General features: G+C 31.3%; 1 protein-coding gene across 1 annotated transcript in view; it reads left to right on the forward strand.

Moving 5' to 3' along the window:
- Sema1b (Semaphorin 1b) overlaps window positions 1-7180 on the forward strand; it is a 31554-nt gene extending 24374 nt beyond the window's left edge. The window contains exons 2-6 of the mRNA XM_070646932.1: window positions 2241-2634; window positions 2726-2810; window positions 2886-3166; window positions 3844-5298; window positions 6025-7180. Coding sequence (XP_070503033.1) covers window positions 2517-2634; window positions 2726-2810; window positions 2886-3166; window positions 3844-5298; window positions 6025-6488 — 2403 coding nt within the window. The 5' untranslated portion in view covers window positions 2241-2516 and the 3' untranslated portion in view covers window positions 6489-7180. The remainder of the gene's footprint in view (window positions 1-2240; window positions 2635-2725; window positions 2811-2885; window positions 3167-3843; window positions 5299-6024) is intronic.
- Window positions 7181-11286: the final 4106 nt, after the last annotated feature.

Raw genomic sequence — 11286 nt, forward strand, 5'->3', positions numbered from 1 at the left:
ATTTATGCAAATTACTTTTTATGTTTACTTTTTTGTAAATAATCATCAGCTTAAAAGATTTAAGTAATTGTTACAGCACAACCGTTAGTTTTTAGAACGTCATTTTCATCCATTTGTCAAATGCATTTTCAAGCTACACAGCTCGAGTCCACTCGATAATTCTTTCTCTTTTTTGCCTTCATCTTCTTATGCTTTAAGTGACTTAGAAACTTGTTGCCAATACTAATATAAATTATAACGATACTGATGACTAGTATGAATGTCCGGTGTAATGAAAGAATTCTACATGCATGCATTCATATATGGCTTCGGCAGGCTTATATAGATCTCGGCAATTGTGTGATACAAACCAGTTTTTTGCAACATAAAACGGCAAGCTCATGAAACAAACGGATGATCATGAAACAGACAATTAAGCATATACTTAAACTTCTTGTTTCATTTTTTTTTATTCATGTTGACGATGGTGAAGGGCTTGCTTTTAATTGTGGTCAATGTTAAAGATGATGTGATTTAAATTGAAGTAGACAGTCGGGTTTCTTATTGAATTTGTGACTTGAGAGTTGGCTTGATTATGTTGAATATAAATTGAATGATGTGAATTTTGAATCAATGAACTGAATATTATGGAATAGTCTGAGTTTTTGTTTGGATGGAGTGGAATGACTGTATTATAAGCTGAATTGGTTGGGTATTGCTGAGTTAATTCAATTGTGCTGAATAAGCTGAATGAGCTGTCCAAGCTGAACAATACTGAATATACAGATTTGGTTGAATTATACTGAATTGAGCTGAATTGAACTGAATAAGCTGAATTGAGCTGAATAAGCTGAATTGAAATTAACAAGCTGAAATGTACTGAATAAGCTGAATTGTACTGAATAAGCCAAATTTTACTGAATAAGCTGAATTGTGCTGAATATACTAAATTGTACTGAATAAGCTGAATTGTACAGAATATGCTAATTGTACTGAATAAGCTGAATTGTCCTGAATATGCTGAATGGTACTGAATAAGCTGAATTGTACTGAAATTGCTGAACTCTACAAAATCAGCTGAATTAGTTGTATTTGGCTGAATAAAGCGAATTCAGCTAAGCTATCTAAAATGAGCAGAACAATCTGAATGAGCAAAATCATGCCATTATAGCTGAATTACGCTGAATTGTACAAAACAAATTAAATTGTCATAAATCGCAAAATTCAATTAAACCAGATTTACCCTGACCACCCATAACATCACATAATTGTGCTAATGCACACAATTAATGCCAACTACCTGAATCATTTAATTACTACTGACTAAACTACGTCAATCCGGCTAATGAAAATTTCCCCAACTTATTCAACACTTAATTTATTGAATCTTCAAAGTGATTCAACTGTATAGATGCATTCATTCCTACTAAAAGCCGATTTCTTACGAAAGAAGATGTTGAAATAAACCATAACTATGACTGCCTTTTCATAAGCATCCATATTAATCGGAACTACTCTCTCTTCGACTCTTGCATGAAAAAAAAAAATTAACCCGGATGACTCGAACAAATACTAAACAGCTGGATGCTTTGATACCTCATTTCATTCATAAACATGCTTAGAAATTATTGGATGTGATACATCATGTTAGACTTTCCATTGCCTCGTGACAATACTGACTGATATAACTGCAAAAAAATTCTGAGTTTTTAACAAGATTATTATCATAATCCGCGGAAAATAGGCCAGAGAAATCAGCCTGACATGAACTTTGTCTCAAATACCTTAATATTCATCTCTGTATGGAATAAGAACCTAGTTTGTGCTCAGAATATAGAGTTAGATTGAGATTAAAAGGCGGGGGTCTTCGGTTTGAATAATTGGAATGTTCTGGAAAAATGGCTCTTAGAATTGAGAATTTGAGGTGAATTTCCAATGCAAACGTGATTTCAAATAGGGTTGGGGGTCTTCGGTTTTAAAAAATTGAATTTATGCTTAAATTTACTTTATTCAAACTGAAGACCCCAACATCAATTACCCATCCATAAAACATGATCTGAAATATTTAATAATCCCAAAAAATTTGACTATAAATCAACTTTATTCAAACCTCAGACCCCCAAGCCGTATATTCACATCCATAAATGCACAAACTATAATTGAAGTAGATTATCATGTATATGTGAATATCTTATTACATGTGCTGCTTTTCAACCCAAAAATATAGCATTACTAATTTTTTTCTCTCATTTCCATTCCAGAAACAGTCAATCCATCAACAATCCACAGCGATATTGCACAGATAAATCTATAAATAGACAGACACAAAATTAATGATATATTTATGAGGAACTTACAGAGGAAATAGAGAAAGGGTGACAAACCAGCAATTTTTTTGGAAGTAATACATCACGTGCCGGAAGGAATTCCTATATTGAGACATAAAGCAGACGCGTTTCTGCAAGCATTTTATTGAGTGATAAGACGGGAAGGAACCGTATATGTATAAGAACTGAGAAGAAACAAGTCATAAAAAGATGGATAAATCTGCAATAGCATTAATACTGACATTTGTCGCACTCATGTTATGTCTCACATCAAGAGATTGCCATGCATGGACATTTTCAGTCACTCCAAATCGGGTCATAAATTATGGTAATTTGAGACTTTTATACTTTACATGCCGTTGTCTCGTTTTATATTGTGACAATTTTTAAACCATATCTCATTTCCATATCCAATATAGAATCAAATGGACCAACATTTCATAGCAATGGAAGTTACTTTAAACTTTTATATATGGACGATAAATCGATATTGATTGGTGCTAGGTAAGATGATCTATCATGCTGTATTGTATATCCATTTAACTAATTTTCCATTTCCCACACACGAATCCAAAATAGAAATAACGTGTACAATTTGAGTCTAACAAGATTAGCAGAAAATGTTAAAAATCGCATTGAATGGCCATCATCGGAAGCCCACAAAGAGATGTGTATGTTGAAAGGAAAGAACTCATCCGATTGTCAGAACTATATTAGAGTCTATGCACATGTTTCGGATGAACAAATTGTGTTATGCGGCACAAATAGCTTTAAGCCTGCCTGCCGATACTACAAAGTCAATCCAATTACTGGCAGTGATTCTCCCGTGCATGAAAAGATTAAGGAATTTGAAGGCGAAGGTGAGTGTGAAAATTATTTACAATTTTTATTTATTCTTATACGTGATGATGCCTTGAAAATAATAATAATAATAATAATTGAGACTCCAATACGTCTATTATGAATATACAGCTGTAATCCTAAATATTAAACACAAGACTGTATTGATCATGTATTAATGCATGATTGGAAGTAGCGCATGTTTTCAATGGCATCATCGAAGTTGCAAATGGAATTAAAGATGTAGGAAGATTAACGGTCAAAAAATATTTGAAAATTAACGGTCGAAAAAAATTTGAAAATTTAACGGTCAAAAAAAAAATATTTGAAAATTGGTCGAAGAAATATTGAAACATTAAAAGTCGAAAAATATTCAAGTCAAAAAAATAACGGTGAAAAAATGTTTGAAAATTTAACGGCTAAAAAATATATTTGAAAATTCAACGGTCTAGTAACCTTTGAAAATTTAAAATCCAATAAAATTTGAAAAATAACGGAAAATAATAAATAAATTTGAAATGACCAACAACAGACATCCAGACACATGGACACATTGTCACTTCCATTCCAAAAACCACGCTAAACAAATTATTGTCTTTATTCCATTTGTCTATTATTTGAAAATGCTTTTTTGTTTACATTTGCAATGACTTTTATTCATGTTTTTCTTTTCTTTTATTTCCAATTCCATTCACAGCCATAAGTCCATATTCACCAAATCAAAACAATACATATATTTATACAAGTGATATGAATGAGCTTTATACAGCAACAACTGCTGGTTTTGCCGGTTCACAACAGCTGATTTATCGTCAGCCTCTGCTTAATGCAACATTTGACACATTTACAGGCATTGCACCACAAACCCTCCGTACAGATTCACGCTTTGACTATGTCCTCAATAAAGCATCCTTTGTGAATGCTGCTGAGTATAATGGCTATATATTATTCTTCTTCCGTGAGCAGGCAATCGAGAATCAAAATTGTGGCGGAAAGTCTGTTTACTCACGTGTCGCAAGAGTATGCAAAAATGACAAGGGCGGTGCCCATTCATTCAATGATCGATTCTCATCGTTCTTAAAAACACGTCTGAATTGTTCAATGCCCGGCGATTATCCATTTTATTTCGATGAGATTCAAGCCACAAGTAGTGTTGTTGATGGAATTTATGGTAATGATCGCGATGCGTTGGTGTATACAGTCATGACAACAAATGACAATGCAATTGATGGCTCGGCAATTTGTGTCTATTCAATGAACTCAATTTTGGCAGCATTTGAAGGCAGATTTAAGGGTCAACGTGACATGAGCAGTGTATGGCGATCAGTTGATGACGCAGAAGTTCCAACACAACGTCCAGGCAAATGTGTTGATGACTCACGGACATTACCTATGTCAACTGTGAATTTTATACTTAAACATCCATTAATGGACGGAGCTATTAATCCAATTCATGAATCACCGTTATTAGTACATACTGGATCAAATTATAAATTTACGTCAATTGCTGTCGATCCACAAATTGAAACAGCATCGGGTAAAATCTATGATGTTGTCTTTGTTGGAACTGATAATGGACAAATCTTAAAAATGATAAATACCGGCGATGCAATTAATGAAAATAGGCCAATTGTGGTTAGTGAGCAGCAAGTCTTACCACTCGGTACAAGAATTAAGGAAATAAAAATATCGCAAGCTACACAGACATTAATTGTCGTATCTGATGAATTTGTTAAGACAATTCCATTACATAATTGTGCTGAACTTAATCAATGTTCACAATGTATTGGCAGTCGTGATCCATATTGTGTATGGGACAATATCAACCGGGAATGTATATTCTATAATAAGACCGTGATGAATAAAAATACGCAGCTGTATATGGAAAGTATTGATGGTAAAAATGATAATGTTTGTGGTGAACAAATCGTACCAAGCATTATACAGCAACAACAGCAAAATCAGAAGGGCATGACGATGAATAATAACATTAATAACAACATAAATATGAATAGTAATGCTATCAACAGTAATAATCCACAAACTCATGGAACTATTATGGGTAAAGGCCAATCACCGACTGATAGTGAAAACAAAGAAGATGAGGAGTTTAATAGAAAGCACAAATATCAGAATGTGGCAGTCATTCAAGGTACATACATTGACTTTATAAAATATTTGTTGCACGAAATTATCGAAATGTTCTTTGGTATATTCCAATGAACCCTAAAAATACAGACTGAATATTATGTAAACAACACAAATTGTTCTTAATTGCTTTTATTACTTAATTAGTACCTTTTTGTTAATTATGCCTTTCCTGTCCTTCCGTAAAAGAATGTTTCGATTGTTTCAAGTCAGTGCCATCTAACAATTATCGATGGATATGCTTATTATTTGAATAATAGATGGAACTGAATTGTTTTTGACATTTAAGCTTGACATTTTGACAAAAAAGTTCAAAATTTCTAAGTTCAAAAAGTTCAAGAAGTTCAAAATTTTCTACAATTAAGTTCAAAAAGTTCAAAATTTTCTACAAAAAGTTCAAAATTTTCTACAAAAAGTTCAAAATTTCTACAATAAAGTTCAAAAAGTTCAAAATTTCTACAAAAAATTCAAAAATTCTACAAGAAGTTCTAAATTTTTACAAAAAAGTTCAAAATTTCTACATAAAGATTCAAAAATTTTATAAGAAAGTTCAAAATTTTGACAAAAAGTTCAAATTTCTTCAATAAAGATCAAAATTTCTACAAAAAGTTCAAAATTTCTACAATTAAGTTCAAGAAGTTCAAAAAAACTACAAAAAACTCTTCAAAAAGTTCAAAAATGACTAATTTCAATTTTTCTTTTTGTTTCTTTCTTCCTCATCAACTTTCAGCACCTGCACATCAAGGCACGGAATTCTATGAGCCACAAATTCAAACATCAAGTGCATCAATAATCGTCCTATTCATAATTGCAGCCTTAATAATTGGTGTCATAATGGGCTTTGCAATCTCAAAATGTGCAACACGCCAACCACGAAATTCCTTTCCATTTGGAACTAGTCCCGATAGTCACCGAAATCATTTAGGTTGGCAAGTGCCCAACAAGCAATTATTATCACTGCCAACAATGAATAATGGCGGAAAGGATATAAATCTATTAATGAACACAAATGCCACGACTATCAATAAAGATAGTAAGAAGGATAATTTAGAGTTAGAATTTTCATTAGGTAATAAGGATAGACTTAATGAGTGTAAGAATTCAAATGAGAGTCTTGATAAGGAGACGTGTAAGTCAGCTGTAATATCAACGACGGGTGGAACACTGCAGAAAGTCAAAAAGACGTACATTTGAGTCCAACCTAAATAAACATTTTAAAAAAAGTGAGGAATTTTAATCCATTATAAAAAATTTGTTATGAAGCTTTAAAGCAACAACAACAACAAAAATATCTTTTTGTCCATTCCAATTTTTTATATGTATTCAAAATATTAATGCAGAGAAAGCTTCAATGGAACAAATTTTTCATATCAATTCTTTTTTTTTGTTTTTTTAGTCATTTCAAATTAATTTTGAGTTTTTGTAAATACGTAAAAGCATCTTTTGAGAAGATTTATTGGGCTCAATTTTATGAGATATGAAATGCTGCTGCAATGTTAGATAGTAAATTATTCAAATTTTCATATTTTTTTATATTGAAAATTTAAAAACACAAAAAGATAGAAAATCAATTTTTAATATTTTTCAACAACAGAAGAAGTAAAACATCATGGATTATATTAATCTAGACAGAAAAAAATAACAATTGATAAATAGCGCACGATATTTTAATGAGTGGTGCTTCTTTATATTCCATATCATTATTTTTATGAATGAAACAAAAATATATTTGATGCGAATATCGACTCAGTTTTTGGTTGAGTTATGTCACTGGAAATCGTCGTTGACATGCAATTAAAAAATCGTAGATTTATGAGGTTGGAGAGGAAGTTTGGGTGGAATTGGATGGGAATATTTGAAATAATTTGAAGTTTTATCATTAAAGTTCAAAAAAATTGAATTTTATCAATTAAAGTTCAAAATAATTTGAATCGTTTTTCAAAGTTCAAAAAATTTAAATTTTGTTCATTAAAGTTCAAAAAACTTTGAATTTAATTCGTTAAAGTTCAAAATAATTTGAATTTTTTCCGTTAAAGTTCAAAATTATTTGAATTTTCATCGTTGAAGATCAAAATTATTTGAATTTTCATCGTTAAAGTTCAAAATTATTTGAATTTTCACCGTTAAAGTTCAAAATTATTTGAATTTTTCCCGTTAAAGTCCAAAATAATCTGAAAATTTTCAATCGATGTTCAAAATAATTTGAATTTTTTCCGTTAAAGTTCAAAATTATTTGAATTTTTTCCGTTGAAGTTCAAAATAAAGTTCAAAAATTTTGAATTCCTCCAAAAATTCAAAAATCTTCAAAATTTCCATCAATTCCATCTCCACTTCCACTCAAACCTCACAAAAAATTCTTTGTACAAATTAAATATTTTTCCTATGCCAAAAAAAAGTCAATTTGATTAGCATGTAAAAGTATTTACTCCTCCTAAGCATAGTGCTCTCTCACTAATTAGCGGAAATGAGCGCAACTTCTCTAGTCGACACATTCCATTCGACAATCCGCTAATTAATCAACAAAATAAAACATATAAAAAAATTCAGTACAAGAGCAAAATTTAAATTAATACTTAAGTGTGTCGAATTAGGTCGAAATGTCAATAGATTTTTTTTCGTGTGACATAATTCATCAAAATAACAACATCGTCATGAATATCTGACATGAAAATGAGGTGTTGTCTGCCCACGACTGGGGAGATTTGGTTGATCGAGTGGAAAATTTTAATGATAAGCAATTTGGCGGGAAATTATGGCAATTATGGAGTTAATAATGTGTGTAGAGTTGACAGTGAGGTAGATGGGAAGTCGTTTACCTTTTGTGTTGTGGATTTGAGGGTTAGAAGCTCTTATTTAGGCTTAGCTTAGGCTCTGGAGCTGGTTTCTTGGTATACTCAAGTTATACACCTAGACCTGCACTTGGTGCATCCTAGAGATCATGTCTTGGGGTGTGGAGAAGGGGAGGTGTAGGAATAAGTGTAAACCAAGCTATTGACCTCCCAGAGACACCGAAACCAACTATATTAAGAGGAGTTTGTGGTCCAGATACTGCAAAAGTCCTCCTAACATAAATTACAAGCTGAATATCAACCCAAACTGTCAAAAATCAACAAATCCACAAACTTAACCTCCTCAAGCCACAAAATCAACACCAAAGCCATAATATCAATAAAGCCTTCCACTAAATCAACCAATTACCCCCCAATGACTTTATCTACCTAATATCATTTTCCTTCCTTCATCTTACTTGATTTAAATTTTAAACTTATGATATTTTTAGATTATAATTTTTTTGCCAGAGATTTATGTAAATTTAAGTTAATTATAAATTAAGATAATAATGACTGATATGAGCAAAAAAAAATATTATAATTATTATTATGTAATAATGACTCGGAAAGCTTCCAAAAGAAGATTTATAAATAATAAATAATATTGAGGACAATCGGTAATGTATGAGAGGAATTTATAAAATAATTCAATAAAAAAAAAGTAATAATCTGCAATGTGATATAAGCTTAGAGTTTGTTGGAACAAAAGATATCTGAAGTAAGATACACAAATTTATGAAATTGAATACAGCAGTGGTGGGCAACATTTGTGTCACGGGACACCTTGGTGGTAAGCATCACATGACATGTGATGTGACACACAGGTTGCGCAACCTAGTTTGTGTCATGGGACACCTTGGTGGTAAGCATCACATGACATGTGACATAATACACAGGTTGCGCAACCTAGTTTGTGTCACGTGACATGTGACGTGACACACAGGTTGCGCAACCTAGTTTGTGTCACGGGACACCTTGGTGGTAAGCATCACATGAAATGTGTCGCGACACACAGGTTGCGCAACCTAGTTTGTGTCCCGCGACACAAAGGTTACCTCACCACTGGAATACAGAGTACGTGAGTTAGTATCAAGTCAATACCGATTATAAATAACTATTAAATGTGACCATATATGAAGAACGTCAAGTCGAGTGGTGTCAACAGTTTTTCGGGTCGGCGTGAATAATTGTAAGTAAATGCTTTTTGCGATGAGTGCCTTTAAGAAATTGTCTCTGCTTTTTTTTGTTGTTATCCAAATAATTGGACATTGGTTACAGTAAGCAACAAAAAACCGCTACTGCTGGTTGATTTGATGTGCTTTAAACATTTTTTGTGCTGACTGGAAGTGAATTTGGGTGACTGTAACTTAAAATCAACCTTCAGTCTGCATTTTAAGCCATAAATTAATGCACAATTAACAAAACATATTTTTAGAATTGAAATTTTAAAAATTTCAATGTTTTACGACATAAATCAACTCAATTCCGATGCCTTTGACCTCACTGTGAATATTCCCATCCCAAATTACACAATTCACACGACAATAACTTAAAATATAATTAAAGTTTGGTCACCAAAACATTATTACAATGCCTGTCATGACACAATGTCCAAAAAAACAGTTGACACCCCTTCGAGCAGGTTCACAATTTTTCAGACGTGCCTATTAAATGTGTACATCATTAATATTAAAGATTGACTATAAATATGCATATTATGCAAGTTACACATTTTTATAGTTTTTCATTTTTTCGCAATTTTGCTTCATTATGAATGCTATTTTTAAATGAAAAGAAATGAAGACGTAAAAACCTTTACGTGCACATCCAGCTTAAAGTCTCATTTTTTTATTGATGAAGATTATTTCACTCAAAATGTAATAAAATTAAATTAAATTAAACAATAAGAAAAATTGAAACGATGCAGTCTGAAAGAAAATTGCAAAATTTATAATTTTTTTTGTAAAGTAATAGAGGAAATAGTTGCGAGGAAGGGAATTGCTTTTGAGATTTGAAACTAAGGTTCAAAAATTGGAATTCAAAAATTGAATTTTAAATTCAAAAATTGAACATTTGAGTTCAAAAATCGATTCAAAATTGAACATTTAGACTCAAAATTTGAGTTTAAAGTTCAAAAAAGAGTTTTGAGTTCAAAATTTGAATTTTAAAACTCAAAAAGTGAGCAATAAGGTTCAAAAATGGAACTGTATGTTCAAAAATTGATCATTTCAGTTCAAAATTTCAAATTTAGATTCAAAAACTGAACTTTGAGTTTAAAATTTGAACTTTACAATTCAAAAATTGATCATTTCAGTTCAAAATTTCAAATTTAGATTCAAAAACTGAACTTCAAGTTCAAAAATTGAACTTTAAATTTTATAAAATTCTCAAAATATTCCCAACTTGTAAAAGTATTCAAGTTGTTTAAGTAAGCTTTAATAAAAACAGTAAGCCATGAATGCCCTTTCATTTGAATTATAAATCATATTTTTCATATCCCCCGGACATCAGCTTATGCATTTATTATTGAATAAAAATCCGGAAGCTTCTTCAAATACCTTTAATTCAAATGAAAAGGCACTCATGCCTTACAATGAGAAACTCTCTTCTGTATTCAACAATTCTGTCCATTTTTTTTTTAAATATCGATCAAAATAAGTAAATTGTTTAATTTAAACTTAGCTAAGCTTAAAAAAAATATTTTTTCAAGGAACAAAAAAGAAAAAGATCATATGACAAGATAGATACACATATTTGTAGATAGATGTATAACAAATGTGAATTTAATTAAAACAAAAAAAAAATGTACAATAAAAAAGATAAAAATTTATGAAAAGCTACAAATTCAATTTTTTTATTAATCGTCAGTTATTATTTTATCCACAGCATTTAAATCATTTCATTTACCGTTTGGTGTTGCTGCTTGTGTTGTGATTTCAAATTGGCAGATGATCACCAAATAACTACCGACAACAGCGATATTAGAAAGTATTAATGGTAAATTGATGTCGAAAAATCCGCATGATACTTTAATCGGTCTTAGTTTAATAAGCTCAAAGAGAAGTTGCATCTGTGTGGTCATATCGACGCTTCCGTTGTGAGTCGTCCATGCGTATTCCACGATATAAGAAGAGAAATTTTGGAACTAATGCATAAGACAT

This window comes from Chironomus tepperi, unplaced genomic scaffold (assembly GCF_022539635.2).
Source record: "Chironomus tepperi strain 1889 unplaced genomic scaffold, CSIRO-AGI_Ctep_v1 contig_364, whole genome shotgun sequence".
NCBI classification, from domain to species: domain Eukaryota; kingdom Metazoa; phylum Arthropoda; class Insecta; order Diptera; family Chironomidae; genus Chironomus; species Chironomus tepperi.